This window comes from Stomoxys calcitrans, chromosome 1 (genome assembly GCF_963082655.1).
Source record: "Stomoxys calcitrans chromosome 1, idStoCalc2.1, whole genome shotgun sequence".
Taxonomy (NCBI): domain Eukaryota; kingdom Metazoa; phylum Arthropoda; class Insecta; order Diptera; family Muscidae; genus Stomoxys; species Stomoxys calcitrans.
This window is the reverse complement of record NC_081552.1, coordinates 211675859-211698009: the sequence shown is the minus strand read 5'-3', so window position 1 is coordinate 211698009 and position 22151 is coordinate 211675859. Positions and strand designations below refer to the sequence as shown.

The following is a 22151-nucleotide window of genomic DNA, read 5'->3' as shown; positions in this document are numbered from 1 at the left end:
GCTATGAGCACAGTTCTTATACCCATTGAAAGCTAAACTCACTAAAATTTTGTTTCTTAAATGAAAAGCTTTGGTACACTTATCAGATAATATTATAATGAGAAAGCAGATGATTTAGCAAAATATGCATATCTGTGTAAATTATTGTCAGCAATCCATCTATAAAACCCAAGATAGGGGAAAAGGCAAACACATGTGTACAATTGCAAGTGGGAGAACTGAGTTGGAGCATTCGAAAGAAATAAAAATCGTCATTCAAATCCTTAACCTATAAAAAATACTTCTACTCCTAAATTTCAGAAACCAACTGGATGACTTATACTGTGGCAATCAATCAATTCGTGCTCTTTTTGTAACTGTAGTCTTACATATGGAGACTCGAAAATAATTGCATATTAACTTCTATCCCATGGTGCAGGATTCACTAAATATTTTATTCTTAAATCCTACATACTGTGAATTCCTTTATATGCATTTTTTCATATGTGTGTACGTCCCTTTATAAAATCCAATCAATGTGGCAACACCCAATTGTAAAATTGCATTATTAAAGAAGACTGTGGATTGAGGAAGTGGAAAAGCAAAAGAAAAACAAACCAAAATTTGGGAGATAAACAAGAAGCGCGTTCAACATTTAATATTTTCGAAAATGTTTATTTCTTATTACTAAGTTAAATATGAGTTGCCAAAGATATTCCTCATGGGTATTGCAGAGGCAATCCATTGGAGAATGCCATCGCTTGCGAGTGGGAGTTAGTTCTGTGGGTCGCCATTCATCCTCTCTAATACGTATATTGGACTCGCATTATGTGTCGCGACACCATGCCGAAATAGAAGTTTCTCTGGATGATCAGTCGGTGACGATAAAGGATCTGGTATGTTATTAAATAAAAATTAAAAATCATCTTATAGACCAAAACAATAGACAATTATAGTCTGGCGGAACTTCAATAGCTAAAGCGTAATCAAAGGAATTGTGAAGTGTCTAGGTCGTTACGAGCCTCCTTAAATGGCTTAGAAAAAACTTCATGCATCAACTTGGTTCTCAACGTTTCTGATCCGTCATTTTCGCGCAATGTCCTTAGCAACTTCAAATCAATGTCAAACATCAAAACCACAAACATCAATGTTTTTGCAGCCCCAGATTTGTGGAGAGTCCAGTCCTTTTGCCAAAAGTGACCATAGATCGATCCCGGAACGTGCCAAACCCACTCGACTCAGACCTAGATCGCTGTGGACGCACCCCATCTTAGTCGCTGAGTTCCTGGATCTTAAGACTCTACAGAATCAAGCAGACGAAAGATAGAAAACAACAATTTGCTACAACAACAACAGGACTCCCCTTGTGTTATGATGGTAGGGAGGGTAAATGGAAGCTACCATCATACAGCATTAAATGAGAATATTTGCACGTTTGGAGACAGTGTGTAGCTCTTCGTGATACAGTAAATAAACAAATCGAGATTCCATATGCCTGACTTGAATAGGGATTCAACAGCGAAATGATTTGGTAGATTACATGATTACATATCAGAAACAACACATTAACTTTCCTATTATCCTGATCTGGCAAGGTACAGAATATGGAGTGAATTAGCTTCATTTGGGGTTGTCTGCAGCTTTCTGACGTCGAATTTTTCTAAAACTCAGAAACTGCAAATAAAAATGTGCCCATGAACATTCCATTAAGGAGTAGCGGCAAACTTTTCACATGTCAATGAGTGCTGTCCGATTTAAGTTTAAGCCGAGTTCGAAGGGCGTGTCGCAGTGCGACAATTGGAAAGCAGTATCTTAAGAGTTGCTGAACTGTCTCAAGCTTTTCTCGTTATCACGGGCAGAAACTCCGCCTCTCCCTTTTATACAAAAGTTTCTCAACGGTCTCCAACTTCTTCTCATCATCAAATAATGCAGTTGTCCACCTGTTGTAGTAGGAGCCGCCGTGGTGCATAGGTTAGCATGCCCGCCTGGGTTCAAATCCGGCCGGCGAAGCCATAACATTTTTATCAGCGATGCTTCTCAACAAAGAGGTGTCACTATTCAGTGACACGCCGTTCAGACTTGATAAATAGGTGTTACTTTTCAGTGAACCGCCTTTCAGACTTGACATATAGCACATATAGGACATATAGTCCCTTGTCATTGAGGTTAAATTTAAATCGGGCAGCATTCAATTGATATTGTGAGAAGTTAGTTTTTCCCTGATGGGTTCCTTAAACGATTGGTCGGGAAACACTGAACCATTGAGCCTGTTGTAGTTACAGCCATAGGAAAGTCAAACCGTTACATAGACTCGACCGCTGTTGGAACGAAAACCGACTCTCCCTATGTACGCCGCTTCATCAACGATCTGACCTTTGAATGACCAGTCAGGATTCCTGCCAACAGCGCTCCAGGTGAATTGTCGCCAGTTCTGTCAAAAACTTACCTATAGGTCTATAGGGTCAGCCTGCAACCTACAGCATCGTCCAAGCCCATTTTTACCGTCATCGTTGAAATCGTATAAGCTACAAAGAAACATTTTCACTGACTTCTTATCGGACTAGCTTGTCATTAGCTTCATTCCTAGTCACCGCTTGATGGACCACCAACCAGCGAAACCTAATAGTATTCAATGTTCGAATATTCTTTTTCTGAACAGCCTCGACCTCACATAGCCAGAAACTAGAGTATTCAGCGTCGCTTGACTGCCCACACTTATCATGATATAACGATTACTAGGACTCCATCTCAGAGCTCTCTCAACAAGGAAGTAACCCCTTGCACATAGTTCGAAGAGCAGCAACTCAGACCTTGTGTTATAATACTTCTAAGGGGCAAGGATCCGAACGAGCTATGCAGAAGAGCCGAAAGGGTCTCAATGTTAACCCAGAGAAGAAATATGCCTGTTCACGAGGAAGACGGAGGTGGTCCAATTTAACGCACCACGTTTCCTCAGTAAGACGATTACGATATCTGACAAGGTCAAATATTTAGGGGTGATCTTGGACAGGAAACTGAATTGGAAGTGTCACATTCGGGAGCGTACTGAGAAGGCTCACAGATGTTGGGCACTATGTAGACGGGCCGCAGGCTCGAAATGGGGCCTGAATACAAAGATAGTCCACTGGCTATACAAGAGCGTGATTAGACCAATACTTACTTACGCCTCATTAGTTTGGTGGACTGCTATGGAGAAAAAGTACAATATAAGGACCATGCAGCAGGTTCATAGATCATGTTGTCTTGACATAGATGGAGCGATGAGTACCACGCTCACTAGGGCACTGGAGACTATTCTAGATATCCGACCCATTGCCATACAGATTAAGTGTGAGGCAACCACTGCGACTATGAGACTTAAGGGAGAAGGGATTGAGGATGGGAGAAGGGATTGCGGATGGCAGCAGCTCATACCATCGCGGTATAATCGAGGCGACGATAGGAAACCTGGAAGAAGGGAAAAGGTTTCCGATCGGATACCTTCTTGATCCAATTCTTTGTTTTGCAGCTTTCCCAAGGTCATAACAAAAAAATACCGTTGTTATTTTTTGTAGACTATTACGTTTAAAAATTACTTTTTGCCTCTAAAACTGGCCATAAGGCCCATAATGCCTAAGTCGATTTAAGTTTCTGTACTTCTCCTGCATCTTTCTTAAAATAATTTCACTTTAAATTCTTTTTTTTTCTCCTATGCAGAATTCAGTCAATGGCGTTTTCGTTAATAACGTTTTACACAAAAGTTCCACAATTACTCTGAGTTCTGAGGACACCATTGGCATTGGTGTATCGACAAATTGCAACGAAGAAGAGGACGAACTGACCCTGCCCATATACAATTTAAAATATATGCCAATTACTAGAGCAAAGAATAATGCCAATACAGCTCAACGAGCTGTAAAGAGAGAGAGCGATAATATACCTAGCACAAGTAGAGCGGCTCCTAGTGCTTCAGCTAAACCAAACATAGAGCAACCCATTTTAATAATAAGCGATGACGAAGACGAGATTGATGGATTGAATTTTAAGGTTAAAAAACAAGAGGAAAACAAGGGGAACGAACCGAATGCAAATGAAAAACAGCAAAATCTCAATCCAAATTCCTTGGAATTGCCCCAGATAGTCATTAAGAAGGAGAAGATACCATGTGAAAAAGAGCAGCCCAAAGCTATAGGACAGAAAAATAAGCCAATTGACAAAAATAAAGAAATACCAAATGTCAACTTGGTGACAGAATTAACACTGGCTGGAACAAGCAAACATAGTAATGAGACATTCAAGGATAAGCAACTCAATGAAAATGCTTTACCAATTGATAGAGCTAACCAGACTATCTCTGAGAACAAACCGCCATCAAGATTGGAAAAGGACAAGGAGCAAAGTATTCATATACCTATTATCTCAGAGATAAAGCAAGAGCTCATACGCTCCGTATCGGCTGATGTGAAGGACATTTTTGGTGATCTTGACGATGATGAGAAGGACAAACTTAAGGAAATCAATCCCCTGGTGTATAATGATCTCAGTGGAAAACCATTGCTACTGCCTACATCGAGTGCGACCAATCTCTTGGCCCATGGTGAATTTATAACTCTGCTTAGTGATGAAGAAGAGGAGGAGGAAGAGGAATTGGGTATTTTCATACCAAATTCACCTCAGAAGCATGCTGATAAAAAGGCAGCTGTTCCTACTACTGAAATAGCAAAAAGTCCCAACATTTTCAATACGTCTTTAAACGATTCTATCGAAGATACTTCCAAAGCTTTAGAGGTACTTAAAAATCACCTAAACGAAACAAAAAGCAAAGAACAATCCATAGCCAACGACAACATTGACCTGGATGATTACACTTCCTATGAACCCCATTCGGAAGATGAGGATGAATTTATGTTTTCACAAGTTCTGCTTAACGACATGAAGGCCGAGCTGCAAGATGATTTTAAAAAAGACTTGGATGACGACAGCAATGATGCAGCCCACCCCGATAATGATGCGGCCGAGCTTCCCATTCAAATAAAACAGGAACCCGATTGGGAGAAAAACTCCTCATTGTTAAGTGAGCTTGATAACACCAGCTGGGTGATAAGCGATGAGGAGGACTATGACAAGGAGCTGGAAACCAAAGTGTCTGACTGGTCGAGTAAAATCTTCTCACAAAGCTATAACAATATGTCGCAGATATATGATTTGGACACCAATATTACTGATGACGAAGATGACGGTGAGGACGATGTTCTGGAAGATATTGGACGCCTAGAAGATGACATCGATGCTATTACAGACTTGTACAATAGCATAAATGAGGAAAACGAGCAAGGGCAAAAGGAAGAAGACAAAGAAAAAGAAGGCTCCAAAATTATCCCAGAGGTGGAGGCAAAAAGAGTTTTGGACAAGCAAGAGAATGAAAGCCTGAAGTCAGAGCAGCAACAGACAGACAGCACTGTTAGAACTATGGATGAAAGAGAAAAAAGTCCTGAGCTAGTTGCCACAAAACTAGATGCAGAATCACCGCTAATAAGGCCCAGACTTAAAAGTTTTACAAAATGTAAGCCAGTGCTGTCATCATCTGAAGATGAATTTGAAAATGACAACCGTGAACCACAAAAGCCTCACCGCCCAGCAGAGCAACAGCCAGAGACAAATAATGTCACACCTACACCATTAAAAGCAGTGGATGCCGAAAAACCACCCGCCATAAGGACTATACCTCAAATCATAAGTCCCCCCTCATTGCCCAAGCACAAGGGTAAACTAAGAGGAGTGTCCGCCGAGCCCAGTTCACCTAGCACAACCAAACACAAAAATGTACCTCTTCTAACCAAGAAACTCCATAACATAAGGGAACAAATTTGGGCGGAGGAAACTCACAAATCCCTGAAAAGAAAATGGACAGAAAAACCAAGCATAGGCAAGAAACGTGATAAGGAGCGCATGAAAGTCATGAAGGAATGTCGCAAGGACAAATTGAAACAGCTGGCTGAAAAACCTATCTCATCCTCAAAGGATAGTTTGAAACGAAAAAGTTCCTCCTCCTCAAGTGGAGAAACAAATGCCAAAAAGGCCAAAGTAAAGGTGACCGTAAATAATAGGGGAGCCTTCCTAACCGAAAATCAGCCAAAGGCACCAGTGCCAGTTACTGCAACAAAAGCCAAAATACATGAAACGACAGCTTTTAAAATTCCCAAAGTCATAGCTAATCATAAATGCGATGAAACCATAAAGGAGGGCTTGAAACGTTCCAACAGCATAGACGAAATCAAAAAGAGAGAACCCCTTAAACGAGGTGCCAGCTTGGATGGCGGCCTAACAACATTCTCTCAGGAAATATCCAAAGCTGATCAGATTTTGTTCAAGAAGACGGAAACAAAATGTACAAATCAACCAAATAAGCGTACAACAATGCTGCATGCGGATGGCCCCAGTGCGGTTTGTAAAGAAGCTGTAGCCGCTCGTGCTCTCCGTACTACCAACAAAATCACATTTGCCTCCATGGAAAGAAATATCACCGAATCGGAAAGGAATAAAAACAAATTGAATACCATGTGTAATAAACGTTGCAACAAACCCATAGAGAATCCTCCTTCCATACTCTCATCGCCCGTAAGGGGACATAGCAAAAAGAAGACTGTACGTTTCAATGATACACCCATTATACATTACATTGAACGTGTCTATGGTGCAAGAAAAGTAGCTGGAAAAGATATCCTCCCCCTGACCACCCACAAAGATCGTCGCCATATGATAAGGCGTACATATCCCATTATTGATAACACCGACAAGATTATAACACAAATCCTGTGCTGGAGCGATGAATGGTTGGTGAAACGAAACGCCGCTGTGGATGCTGCTGGTGATATTGTCTATCCGATGCCAACGCACTTTAGTTCATTCGAACATTACAAAAGGTAGGTGTGATTTGTTTTCTATAATTTCATCAAAATTAAATTTTCATAAAACATTTTTTCGAAATTTTATTTTCAAACTCAATTTTGTATTTTTATGGAAAGTGGTGACAAAGTTTGCTTTCACAGAAAATTTCCTCAAAAAAAAAAAAAAAAAAATTATAAAAAATTTTTACGAAATTTGATTTTCACAGAAGACAAAGTTTTAATTTTGGAAAAAAATCTTAAAAAATTTCGTCGAATTTTCATTTCCTAGAAAATTATGTGGAAATTTTAATTTTATAGAGAAACTAGTCGAACCGGGCCCGCTCCGCTGAGCCTTCTTTATCTCTCTATTGTCTAGTTAGGGTGGGGACACTGCGCCCTGTATGTAGATATCGAATTCGTGCCTATGTCGGCACGCCTGCGTTCAAATCCTGGCGACAAACATCGGACAAAATTTAAAGCGGTGTATATCCCCTCTTAATGGTGGTGACATTGTCGAGGCACCATGCCATGCATGGTCATGTAAATAATTTTCCCCTAAGAGGTGTCGCACTGCGGCACGTCGTTCGGACTCGGCTATAAAAAGGTCCCTTATCATTGATAAACTCAACTTGAATCGGAGAGCACTCATTGATGTGTGAGAAGTGCCTTTCTTTTGAGTCCTATATTACCGTATTGGTAAATAATGCCGTGTTTAGGGAGTATTTCAGGGTGGTCACTTTGCCATTAAAGTTAATATAATATTCGTGCTCTACTTTCAAAAACATTTCATATGAGCCCCATAATAGCATGATCGGTAAATAAGTTGTGTTTAAAGGTGGGGTGGACCCCAGGGTATTTTTTCGGAAAATTAATATCAATTTCCCACCCAAATAGCTTTTATACAATAGGAAGGTATTTTGGGTGGGGCGGCTCCCCAAACAAATGACTCTATATTGTCGTGATTGGTCTATATATTGATTTGGCGGGTTTTGGGCGGCACCCGACCCCTACAAATATCGAATATATCTGTTTAGTGTAGTTTGTTTGGGGCGTCCCGCTTGGTACTTGGTCCCAAAATTTAATACGATATTCGTTTTCTAGTCTCCAATACCTTTCATTTGATACCCATATTGTGCCTATCAGTCTACTTTTGGTTTTGGGTGGCGTTTTTGGGGTAAGAGGGAGGGTCCGCCATCATCCGATTTCTAAAAACTATATAACCTATGTTGCCTTCCACAAAAACCTACATAATCTATAAAAATTTTAGGAAAATCGGTTCAGCCGTTTTTGATTCTACGGAACAAACAAACAAACCTAGTCTGATATAGTCGTGATGGGTCATATGCCCATTTGGAACGTTTTTGGGGGTGGGGTAACCCCCAGCACTTCGATCTGATTTTGCATGCCAGATTTGCAATCTACTCCCGAATACCTTTAATTTGAGCCCCATATTGATATGGACGTTCAATTTGTCTGGTTTTAGAAGTTTTGGGGTTAGGGCAACTTCCTGGGTACTTGGACCCAGGCGGAACATGTAAGTGTGCAAAAGTATTGGCACACTTACATGTTCCGACCTCTAGAGGCTCAAGAAGTCAAGATCCCAGATCGGTTTATATGGTAGCTATATAAGGTTATGAACCGATTTGAACCTTATTTGACACAGTTGTTGAAAGTAAGAATAAAATACGTCATGCAAAATTTCAGCCATATCGTATAGGAATAGCGCCCTCTAGAGGCTTAAGAAGTCAAGTCCCCCGATCTGTTTATATGGCAGCTATATCAGGTTATGAACCGATTTGATCCATACTTGGCGCAGTTATTGGATATCATAACAAGACACGTCGTGAAAAATTTCATTCCAATCGGATAGGAATTGCGCCCTCTAGAGGCTCAAGAAGTCAAGATTCATGATCGGTTTATATGGCAGCTATATCAGGTTATTGACCGATTTAAACCATACTCAGCACAGTTGTTGGAAGTCATAGCGAAACACGTCGTGCAAAATTTGATTTCAATCGGGTAAGAATTGCGCCCTCTAGAGGCTTAAGAAGTCAAGTCCCCAGATCTGTTTATATGGCAGCTATATCAGGTTATGAACCGATTTGACCCATACTTAGCACAGTTGTTGGAAATCATAACAAAATACCTCACGCAAAATTTCAACGGTAATGGTCTTGCCTACAAAATTTCAGGCAAATCGGATAATATTTGCCCCCTCTAGAGGCTCAAGAAGTCAAGATCCCCGATCGGTTTATATGGTAGCTATATCAGGTTATGAACCGATTTGAACCTTATTTGAGACAGTTGTTGAAAGTAAGAATAAAATACGTCATGCAAAATTTCAGCCATATCGGATAGGAATAGCGCCCTCTAGAGGCTTAAGAAGTCAAGTCCCCAGATCTGTTTATATGGCAGCTATATCAGGTTATGAACCGATTTGATCCATACTTGGCGCAGTTATTGGATATCATAGCAAAACACGTCGTGCAAAATTTCATTCCAATCGGATATGAATTGCTCCCTCTAGAGGCTCAAGAAGTCAAGATTCATGATCGGTTTATATGGCAGCTATATCAGGTTATTGACCGATTTAAACCATACTCAGCACAGTTGTTGGAAGTCATAGCGAAACACGTCGTGCAAAATTTGATTTCAATCGGGTAAGAATTGCCCCCTCTAGAGGCTTAAGAAGTCAAGTCCCCAGATCTGTTTATATGGCAGCTATATCAGGTTATGAACCGATTTGACCCATACTTAGCACAGTTGTTGGAAATCATAACAAAATACCTCACGCAAATTTTCAACCAAATCGGATAATATTTGCGCCCTCTAGAGGCTCAAGAAGTCAAGATCCCAGATCGGTTCATGTGGTAGCTATATCAGGTTATGAACCGATTTGAACCTTATTTGACACAGTTCTTTCAACAACTGTGGTCCGGTTTGGAAGAATAAAATACGTCATGCAAAATTTCAGCCATATCGGATAGGAAAAGCGCCATCTAAAGGCTTAAGAAATCAAGTCCCCAGATCTGTTTATAAGGCAGCTATATCAGATTATAAACCGATTTGACCCATATCTGATTTGGCTGAAATTTTGCACGTGTTGCTTTGGTATGACTTTCAACTGCTCCAAGTATGGTCTTAATCAATTCAAACCCTGATATAGCTCCCACATAAACCCATATTCCAATTTGACTTCCGCAGCCTCTTGAGGTCGCACTTGTTGCTCAATTTGCCGGAAATTTTGGAGATGGTTTTTTTTCTATGACTTCTAACAGCCGTGACAAGTATGAACTGTATCGGTCTATAACTTGATATATAAGAATACATTTGAAAAAGTCATTCAAAGAACTTGTCACATGCGATCCTTGGCCGGGCCGAATCTTATATTCGGCCCGGCCGAGCTTAACACCCTTTAACTTGCTTTCTGTTGGTTGTTGTTGTTGTAGCATTGTGTTATACACTGAAGCGGCAGCCCTTGCCGACGAAGAACTCTATTGCGTCAATCGGGTACATACAACCGGCTGTCATGGGATTCTTGGATAGTTAGTAATGCAAATTTGCTCATAAACATTGCATTAAGGAACAGGGGCAAACTTCTCACATATCAATGAGTGCTGTCCGATTCAAGTTTAAGCTTAATAAAAAGGGACATCCTTTTTATAACCCCTTTGGGGTGAAGCTTTACCATGGCTTCTATGCATGGTATAGTACCTCAAACGTCCCCAGCGTTAGTAGCGGCAAACCGCCGTTGAAAATTTTTTCTGATGTTCTCGCCAAGGTTCGAACCCAGGCGTTCAGCGTCATAGGTGGACATGCTAACCCTATGCTACAGTGACCTCCGTTCAATGTGGGTATAAAAAATACCACAGTTCTTGCTTCCTCTTTGGAGATAGATATCGGTGCCATGCACATTCACAATCCTGATTTGTAGGTGTCGACTTTACCTACGTGCTTTACTCCCATTTTCTGTCTGGTTGTTGTTGTTTTACCCCACATATTCATGTGAAGGTGGCGATCCTCGTCAAGCTTCTGTAGGTGAGCAAGCTCGTTCCGGTCCAAAGCACCGATCGCCGTTGGAACAGGGTGGCCATTGGTTATTTAAAGGCACCAATAACTCGTCTTGTCATATCGAGCATCATAGGCATGCTGAAAGATTCGGTGCCGCCCGACCTCTCCCTGTGACTCTCCACTCGATACCGCTGATTGTCCGCGACTGCCGTTCCAGCTACTCCGTATGGAGCATTCCATTATCCGCAAGCTGTGGAAGCGCCCGGTAGCTCGCCGCTAAGCTTCTCGTGATAGCAATGAACACCACACAGATCGGACATCATTGTTCCGGCATGTGTGGTGCTTACAGCTATGCCGTGCCTGGTTAGCGGCATGGGATCTGGTCTGTCTGGTAGTTTTTGGGGGGTTATTTTTCATTTAAAATTTGGTCCCCTGAATATAAGGTAAAGGAGGTCTAACGCAGGAAACCCCTTACATTGCCAGAAAACCTGGCTGAGTTGCCTCATGTCTTTAGAAATCTTTTTCGATACCGCTGATTGGCCGCGACTGCCCTTGCAGCTACTCCATATGGAGCATTCCACTATCCGCAAAATATGGACGCGCCCGGTAGCTCGCAGCTTCTCGTGATAGAAATGAACACCACACACATCGGACATCAATGTTCCGGCCTGTGTGGTGTTGACAGCTATCCCGTGCCTGGATAACGGCACGGGATCTGGTCTGTCTGGAGTTATTTTTGTTTATTTTCATTTAAAATGATGTCCCCTGAATATAGGCTAAACGAGGTCTAATGCAGGAAACCCCCTGACATTAGCAGAAATCCTGGCTTTGTGGCCTCATATGGAAATCGTTTTTCCCATTGCAGAATTACAAAAAGTATCTCCTTGCAGATGTTTGCTCACACTGCCTCGTTATCGCCAACTTAACTCGTCAAAGAAAAAACTCTTTAAAAAAAATCTAATTTAGAGATTTTTCCTTTCATACTCATTCCCTTTTATTGCAGCATAATGTTTCCCTTAATGAAATTGGAGTTTGCAAGCCTGCTGGAGCGCCAATACAATCAGACATCACATATTAAAAAATACAAAGTCAACTTGGAGTATGTAACCACAAACTTGGATCGGCTTATGTTGGTAACGAAATGTAAGTTGGCTGAATAAAAATAAGGAAGAAATTTGTAATGCTTTCTGTGCACCCATTTCGCAGTTAACTATCAGAATCGCAAAGAAATGGATAGTGCCAAATACGATCTGGTGATATTGGAATCAAAGCAAATTAACACCGATATGTTTGCGTACTTGACCTCGACACGTAAAGCGGCTGGTAAGTCTAGCACCCACATGGTATACACGTACACTAAAACTATATACACAACTCTCCCTCTCTCTTCGTCTCTCTGCCAAAAAAGGTTCCTGCAATACGATGGTCTTTGAAATAGTACCCAAAAATATTACCAAAGAATTCTTTTGTGGCATACATGAGTTGACAGTGCGACCAGTCATTGATAATGTTCGCGTCGAATTTGGTGCTTTCAATGCTGTCTATCAGCTGGAGGCAACACCACTGTTCAAAAAAATACTCAATCCTGTGGAATTGTTACAATGTCGCCATCCGGCCAAAAAGAAAGTCATCTATAGGGGCTTCAATCAATTGAACGAACGCCAACATCAGGTTCTACTCAATACGTATTCGCGCATTATTGATGAATCTTCACCCAATGTTTCACTTATACAAGGACCTCCCGGCACTGGCAAATCATGTGTCATAACAAATTTAGCCCTTCAAACCATGTATGGCGATGAGGTACGCTGCATGGATAAGAAAATACTGGTATGTGCTCAGAGTAATGCCGCTGTGGATGTCATTGCTGAAAAACTCTTCGACATCAGTATGAGAATGCGACCGGAGAGACGTTTTCGTTTAATACGTTACGGATTGCAAGAGAAAATCAATCCATTTTTACATCCAGTTACACTGCCACACATCATACAGCAGGAGCAAATAAAAAAACTAAAGGCAACAAATCCAGAAATTTCCATGGAAAATAAAGAGAATTTAAAAAATCAGGTAAGAAGCTTGATGTTGTACTAGCCACATATTTGCTTTTTATACCCTCCACCCTAGGTGGGGGGTAATATAGGGATGTAGTGTTTATTGACATTTGTCTTTAATCTCTAGATGTCCATAGTGGATGGGAAAAACTTAAGTCGGAACTCGATTCCACATACGAACGGTTCGGGCGAAATAAGAATTCTCTCTATAATGCATTGTGCGGTCCGCTGGCTAATCGTTTACAAACGGGTGTGAGTTCCTGGAATGTCTAGTATCCCTGACATACATCCTTACATCAAGAGTAAGAAGACGAATATCAGACGAACACACACCATGAAAGTACCGATAGAACAGCGCCAAACAACCCACATTGCGACGATGTTCAAGGGGGGCAACAGGGTTGGATACCCTACTGTCCCCAATCAATGCCATCGCTCTCCTTTACACACGCTCCAGTAGCTCTAGGGATGATTTTTAAGCTCCAGCCCATACATGTGAGTTGTACTCCTTTTTCGGCCTTATGCAAGTGGTGTAGTTGTTAAGAAAATCGAACGGAGTGAAGTAGGGAAGCCTAAACACTTGCATGCTTCTTTCGATACTTCAAATACATGTTTAGCCCAACGGACATTACTTTGCATTTTCATGCCCAGAACATCAAGAGCTTCTGATTGCTCAATATCTATACCGTTAATAGACAAAGGTGATCGTAATGGGTCAGCGAATCGGTTGTGTGACAACAAACAGCACTGAGTCTTCCGTGCATTAAAATCTACTTGATTCATTCAACCCCACTCAGAAATGGCCAGCAAATCCTGGCAGAGTGTATCATCCATAACCTGCCTCTTGTACTCAATCTCTCGAAGACTTGACCTATGGTCGAATGAGTGCGAATGTCATCCGCAAATGAGTAGATCGGATTCGATGTCTGACTCAACAGATCGTTGATGAACATAAGAATAAGAAAAAGAGAACGAGAAAGAACAGAGCTCTGGGGTACACCTACGATCAATATATGCTCATTGGATGAGAACCCATTTAAAACGACTCGTATAGTGCGATCTCTGAGAAAGCTCGAAATAAATCGAACGAAGCCATTGCAAATTGCACATTTTGCCCATGAACATTCCACTAAGGAACAGGGGCAAACTTCTCACATGTCAATGAGTGCAGTCCGATCCAAGTTTTAAGCTCAATGATAAGGGGCCTCCTTTTTATAGCCGAGTCCGAACGGTGTGCCGCAGTGCGACACCTCTTTCGAGAGAAGTTTTACATGGCATAGTACCTCACAAATGTTGCCAGCATTAGGAGGGGAAAACCACCGTTGAAAATTTTTTCTGATGGTCTCGCCAGGATTCGAACCCAGGCGTTCAGCTTCATAGGCGGACATGCTAACCTCTGCGCTACGGTGGCCTCCAGACACGCCATTACCGACACAAGCTTTGATAGTAGTGAACCGTGCCAGACTCTATTAAATGCCTTGAAGATAACCAGAGCCACAACCTTACTCTCACCAAACTGGTGGATTGAGCGACTCCAACGTTCCGACAGAAGTGCCATGAGGTAGCCCGTAGAGCGATTTCTGCGGAACCCATACTGTTGGTCGCTAAGAAGGCCATTGGACTCCAAAATTAACCATGCTCTCCATAACCTTGGAGAGAGCGGAGCATATCGCAATTGGCCGATAATTCGCAGGGTTGTATGCTTCACCCTTCTTGGGTATTGGCTGAACCTTCGCAACCTTCCAACGCGCCGAGAAGACTCCCGCACGGTAGGCAAGGTTAAAAAGGTTGCGTAATGGACGAGCAAGCGTCGAAGAATACCTGCGCAAGACAAGACCCTTTTAACTCCACGAGATCGAAAAAATTTCTAAGTCATGACACCAGCTACATTTTCGATTGAGGGGAGTGGTTTATTGCTATCCGGCAGGGTTCCCTGCAAATATATCAGCCAACAGGCTAACCTTATCAACCGGGTCAGTGAACGTTTGATCATCCTTAAACCGATTGAAACTACGATATCCCTGGTAACAGAAGTTACATAGACTACGGATACGGATAGTTCCAAACTAAACGACCAGGTGAGAATTTGTGATGTACTCTAAAGATCTAGAACTGGTCATATCGAAAAGGTTACTCGACCACTGCAGTGTGTATTAAGCAGAGATCCTTGCAATTAAGGAAGTGGTGGAATGGCTAAGATATAATGTCTCAGACAGCCAGGCAGCCATTAAATGTCTGGAGAACGTATTTCTGAACATAAAAACCGCCCTTGACTGTCGCAGATCTCTCAACGAGATGGCTGAACAGTTCAAAATTCACCTGTTCTGGGTGCCGGGCCACAGAGATAACCCAGGAAATTCTAAAACAGAATTTAAATAACCTAGCAGTGGTCATTGGTTATTTTAAGGGGCCCAAAAGTCGCCGCAGTTTTTTGCGTTCTATCTTTCGTCTGCTTGATTCTGTTGAGTGTCAGAAACTCTGCGACTAAGATGGGGTGCATCCACAGGGATCTGCGTCTGAGTCGAGTGGGCCTGGCCGGGCAGTTAAACAGGTGACGTGTATCGTGCGGTCCCTGGTTACAATCAGGACATACATCTTGCACGTCGGCATCAATCCTTGCTCTGTAGGAGTTGAGGCGGCTGCATCTGCCGGAACGTAATTGGGCCAGAACTACTCTGGTTTGCCGGGGGAGTACAATTTCTTCAGGTGCAATGGGAGGCGGTCGTTCTCCAGGGATCACATTTACCCGGTAGCCATTTACCGCATTTGCCACCGTGTCTACATGAATGTTGTCTAGACCTGCTTGATATGCCGCTTGATCTAGAGATTCTCTCTTGTAGCGCTGAACCCCACGCTCTAGATCATGTAGATCTACCTTAAGGCTTCTGGGCGGTGGATATCTATCCACAAGATGATGATTTGGATGGTCTCTGCGATAACAGCCCAAAAGGTATTGCTTATACAGCAAGTTGTTATGTCTTTGCACTGATAGGATCTTTGTCTCCTGATGGAGGCGGTCCACATGAGAACTGAGGAGACAGCCCGTCGCAGTTCAGAGGTCGGACATATCACCCCGCTTTGGGGAACTCCCTGTTTCACTCTACGGTGCTTCGACTTCTTATCCCTTCATTCCACAAATGACTGGCGACCACACAGATAATTCGCGACCCAGCGTTTCAGGTCTGGCTGGAGGGACGTGTTGGCGATGTCCTCAAATAATTTGCCATGGCTGACCGTGTCGAATGCCTTCGATAGGTCCAGCGCCACGAGGACCGTTCTATCACATGGCCTGGGCTGATTGAAGTCAGGGAAAATGTGTGTGGTGATGGCATGCAAAGTTGTTGTTGTGCTATGAAGTCTTCGAAATCCATGTTGATGCTCGGTGAATGGAAATTCTCCTACGAGGCTCGGGAGGAGTAATGCCTCAAGCGTCTTTGCCAATGGTGAGAGAAGAGAGATCGGTCTGTACGACTGGCCCAAACTCCGGTCCTTTCCAGGCTTCAGTAGCGGGATCACTCTGCCCGTTTTTCAGACATCGGGAACTATAAGAGTGTTCAAAAACAGGTTGAGAATAGTAGTAAGGTACTCAACTTCAGGTGAATCCAGATTCTTCAACATCAATGTAGAGATTCCGTGGTAGAGATTTCGCCTACTGTAAATTGCGATGGCTGTTCATCGACTCCGAGACCACAAATACGGCGAATGGCTCTCCTCCTTGCCCTGTCACTCTCGGGATGCACAATAAATTGACGGTTGAACAACCTGGCGCATCTCTTCGGATCAGTCACGGTTATCTCGCCAAAAGTTACTGAGGTCCTGTCATCCCGTCTACCGGGGTTCGAGAGTGACTTAACAATAGACCACAGCTACCGCTGATTGTCAGCGACTGTCGTTGCAGCTACTCCGTATGGAGCATTCCATTATCCGCAACCTATGGATGCTGCCGATAGCTCCCAGCTAAGCTTCTCGTGACAGCAATGAACACCACACAGATCAGACCTCAATGTTCCAGCCTGTGTGGTGCTCACAGCTATCCCGTGCCGGGGATCGTAATTTGGATGGTAGTTTGTTATTTACAAGCGCCAATAACTTGCCGCATCATATCGAGTACCAGAGGCTCTCAATACATATTGAGGCTTCTCATTGAGACTCTAAGCTGGATATCTTGATCTAGATCTTGCCCAATTTCGCAATTTTCATAATTTTGTTTCCTTTTGGCCAACCCATTGATATTTCAGATGCTGCAATTGGAGGCCCAAATCGCTGATTTGTCAAAACGCAACATCAAGGGCACCGTCGAAGAAGATATGCTGCTGGAGAAGCAACGCCAATTGCAATTGATGCGTAATATATCGAATCAATTCACCCGACCCGAAGACGAACGCAGCATTGCAACTTGGTTTCTAAGCAATGCCAATATTGTTTGTGCCACACTGTCCAGTTGTGTCAAGCTATCGCAGTAAGTATTCCATGTCTTCCATACATGTATTAAGAGAGACAATTTCTAAAATTTTCTTCTGAACAGATTTGTTAATTACTTTGATATCTGCATAATAGACGAGGCCACACAGTGTACAGAACCATGGACTTTGTTGCCCTTGAAATTTGGTATTAATTCCTTGGTGTTGGTGGGTGATACTCAACAGTTGCCAGCCACCATATTGTCAAAGGTGAGAAGGAAGCATATTTTCATTCAAAAAAATCGTGGTAAAATTGTGCGTTTTCCCAACCCTCTTTTTTTTGCAGAAAGCCAATGAGCTGGGCTTGGGCAAATCTATGTTCACTAGAATACAAAACTGTTTGGACACCTTGCCCAGCAGCGCCCACAATAGCGTTGGTACCATAACTCCAAACTATATTATCTCAGGACTACAAACACAATATCGTATGCATCCGGAAATTTGCAAATGGCCCAATCAGTATTTCTATAGGAATGAGCTCATCCATGGCAGAATCACTCTGGAATTCAAATCACCTCTGGTGCCTTTCTCAGTGCTGAATTTAGCCTATACCCAAAACGAAGCTTGTCATAATGGTAAAATTACCAACAATCTAGAGGCTGAGTTTGTGGCCAAACTTCTCAAGGCACTGGATGGATTTATTCCAAACAAATATAATAGTTATGGTGTTATAACACCATATGCTCAACACAGAGCCACATTGGAACATGCTATAAGGTAAGTTTGTGTGGGGCTTTTTTATTATTAGGCAGCTATTGAACTTCACTCTCAATCTCCATTCTTAGATCTCTGGGCCTTACCAACATTATGGTAAACACTATAGAATCATATCAGGGCTTGGAAAAAGATGTCATCGTTATATCGAATGCCCGCACCAGCGGTGTAGGCTTTCTTGCCAATCCCCAACGACTGAATGTGGCTTTGACGCGTCCTAAAAAATGTCTGATATTATGTGGAAACTTCAAAAATTTAGAGGTAAGTTCAAAAGACTTTTTTTACGCAGATCTCGAAAAAAAGTCGTTATCCATTGAGAAAGAAAAGGTGTTTTGTATGGTTTTGCACATAAATGTAGAAATTTCTAGAAAATCATTATTTCTAGTAAAATTTTTCAAAAATGTTTTTTTATACCCTCCACCATTCCGTCATTCCGTTTGTGACACCTCGAAATATTCGTCAAAGACCCCATAAAGTGTATATATTCTTGATTGTCATGACATTTTAAGTAGATCCAGCCATGTCCGTCCGTCTGTCGGTCGAAAGCACTCTAACTTTCGAAGGTATAAAGCTACGCGCTTGAAATTTTGCACAAATACTTCCTTTTAGTGTAGGTCGTTTAGAATTGTAAATGGGCCATATCGGTCCATGTTTTGATGTAGCTGCCATGCAAACCGATCTTGGATCTGGATTTCTTGACCCACTAGACGGTGCAATTCTTACCCGATTTCGCTGTGCTTAGTATGGTACAAATCGGCGGTCCATAACCTGATAAAGCTGCCATATAATCCGATCTCCGATCTTGACTTCTTGGGCCTCTAGAGGGCGCAATTATTATCCGATTTGGCTGAAATTGTATGTAAAGTGTTTTATTTCGTCTCGCAACAACTATGCCAAGTGTGGTCTAAATCGGTTCATAATCTGATATAGCTTCCGATTATACTTCTTAAGCCTCACGAGGGCGCAATTCTTATCAGATTTTACTGAAATTTTGTACAAAGGCTTCTCCCATGACCTTCCCCATACGTGTGGTCTGAATCAGTCTTTGGCCTGATACAGCTACCCTATAAACTGATCACACGATTTTACTTCTTGAGCCCCCTAAAGGGCGCAATTCTTATCCGAATTGGATGACATTTTACACAATGACTTCTACTATGGTCTCCAACATACAATTAATTTATGGCCCGAATTGGACCATAACTTGATATAGCTGCGATAACATAACAATTATTATCCATTATCCTTTGTTTGCCTAATACCGGGCAAAAAACTCGCCAAATGCGATCCATGGTGGAGGGTATATAAGATCCGGCCCGGTCGAACTTAGCACACTTTTACTTGTTTTCCCATACAATTTTGTCCAGCGTGCCTACGACTCGCAAATACTCCAAAGGCCTGCCAGTAGGCAAGGCCTCAATATTCCACTAGTTTAGGTTGAATAGAGGGTACAGATATTAATCCGGCCCATGCCACTATGGACATACACCTAGGCCAGTAATCGGCTTGTTGTGCGCTCTAAAAACTATAAAATAACCTCTAAAAAGAAAATTTTAAGTTAGGAATTCCGTGTTACTTACAAAATCCCCAATTGTTTTCAATACCACTCCCCTAAGTTGGTTCATGTCTGGTATTGTGTCTCCACCTAAGTGCCGATATCTGTTAGACGATAAAGCCGGGCAATGACAAAGGAAATGCTCCAACGTCTCATCATCTTCCCCGCATGCCCGATACATGCTATCACTTGCCGCACCGATTTTACATAAGTGAGCTCGTAGTCCTATATGTCCCGTTATGATACCAATAGCTATACTGACCTCCTTCTTGCTTCCTTTCAGTCATAGCCTCGTCTTCTCACGATCTGGATCCCTCCATAGGATTTTCGCCGCCCTACCGACCGTTTCGCTGTTCCACAATGTAGCATGCGCATTCGTCGCCTCCTTTACTCCACTCCCTTAACTCCGACTGCGTTGACCCGAAAGATTTCTCTGGCCTTTACTGCCAAATCGTCTGCCCTTTCATTTCCTTTTACTCCGTTATGACCCGGCACCCAAACGATGCGGATTTTGCCATCCTCAGAGAAGGCGTTAATCTTCTTCTTAGACTGCAAGACTGTTCGTGAGCTTACCGTTCTGGTTGTTAATTGCCCTTATGGCCAGTTTACTGTCGGTAGAAATGTTCACACTCGACGTCCTCGCGTTAGCACCACACAACATCACGCATTCCGTAATCTCCCAAATCTCCGCCTGCAGGCCCGAATTATGGTCAGGCAGTCTAAAACAGATCTCAGTCCCTGGGTTATCAATGTAAACCTCCAGGCCCACTCTGTCCTCTAGCATTGATCCATCCGTGTAACATGATCTTCCAGATGGCAATACTAGGGTTTCGTCAATGCAAGACTGTGCCGATGGCAGCAGTGCTCCGCACTCGACTTCAAGCTGGATCTCTGGTATCCGATCGGAAACCTCTTTCCTTCCTTCCAGGTTCCTCGATTATACCGCAATAGTATGAGCTGCTCGCATCCTCAATCCATTCTCCCATCGCCTTAAGTCTCATAGCCACAGTGGCTGCCTCATACTTAATCTGTATGTCAATGGGTCGGATGTCTAGAATAGTCTCCAGTGCCCTAGTGGGTGTGGTCCTCATAGCTCCGCCTATGCGAAGACAATATGTTCTTTGAACCTGTTGTATGGTCTTATGTTGCCCTTTTTCTCCACAGCAGTCCACCAAACTATTGAGGCGCAAGTAAATATTGGACTAATCACGCTCCTGTAGAGCCAGGAGACTATCTTTGGATTGAGCCCCCATATCGAAACCTACGGCCCGTCTACATAGCGCCTAACATCTGTTAGTCTTTTAATTTCAAGTTTTTTCTTTCGTTGCAGATTGTTCCGGCCTGGCGTTGCCTTCTCCAAAGTGCACGTGAGAGAAATCTTTACCATGAAATCTCCACAAATTGTATAAATAATATACATACGAATGTGATCGATAAAATTAGGATTAAAAAATGAATTGAAACAATGTACATACAAGCATACATGGAACTACAGTTCAACTGTATTCATCTACCTGATATTAAGTCACGCCTACTTATCTTCGAATGCCTACCGCTACAATTCAAACGCAAGTGTTTTTTTTATTTAAGATAGATTAGTTAGTTTCTCATATGCATTTAAGCATTTTTTACGATAAGTTACCTCTTTGTTACATCAAATCAATTTGATGTGATTTTTTCATATATTGTTTTTTTTTATTATTATTTTTATTTTGGCTTTGAAATTTAAACATTTAAAGTGTTTTTTTTTTTTTTTGTTTTGAGTTGAAAATTAAAATAAAACTTTTGTACGAACAAAATAAAAAATCAAAAAAAAAAAAATGGAAGAAATATAGCGAATTGAATCTGGGCCTTCGGCCACATAGGTTAACAATCTTACTGTGACCTAAGCGGTAAAATTACAACAATCACGTTGTCTATATCTAAAACGACAATAAAGTCTGGACCTGATGGTAGATGTGGAAATACCATACTAATCATAAATTGGGAAAGGATTGCTGAAGAGCAAAGCACTTTGAAATCTTTTCTGAGTTTAACTAATGGTTTAAACGGCCTGTTAAAACCATCTACGTAAGTAATATCGTAGACTAGCTGGTCGAGGCCCGCTCCACTGCTCCTTCTTTTACTTAATATGGAACAAAATTTTCCTTCGAATATTTATTTTCGACAATTAAAGAGCTTTTAGTAAAAAACCTTGCTACGAAAATAGTATTGGGTTGCCCAAAAAGTAATTGCGGATTTTTCATATAGTCGGCGTTGACCAATTTTTTCACAGCTTGTGACTCTGTAATTGCATTCTTTCTTCTGTCAGTTATCAGCTGTTACTTTTAGCTTGGTTTAGAAAAAAAGTGTAAAAAAGTATATTTGATTAAAGTTCATTCTAAGTTTTATTAAAAATGCATTTACTTTCTTTTAAAAAATCCGCAATTACTTTTTGTGCAACCCAATATATCGCCTGACAAACATTTTAACAATATAAGTGCCTTTATCTGAATCCCACATGATCTTTATTGGT

The 22151-nt window shown here is 41.9% G+C and overlaps 1 protein-coding gene across 1 annotated transcript; it reads left to right on the top strand.

The window, feature by feature from the left end:
• The first annotated feature begins 570 nt into the window (after positions 1 to 570).
• Positions 571 to 21347, top strand: LOC106086561 (probable helicase senataxin). The gene is made up of 10 exons (XM_013251294.2): positions 571 to 875; positions 3676 to 6881; positions 11860 to 11999; positions 12063 to 12179; positions 12265 to 12923; positions 17146 to 17366; positions 17433 to 17577; positions 17654 to 18084; positions 18153 to 18342; positions 20967 to 21347. Exons 1-10 carry the CDS (start codon positions 678 to 680, stop codon positions 21090 to 21092), a joined length of 5433 nt encoding a protein of 1810 aa, XP_013106748.2. The 5' UTR covers positions 571 to 677; the 3' UTR covers positions 21093 to 21347.
• The last annotated feature ends 804 nt before the right edge of the window (positions 21348 to 22151 follow it).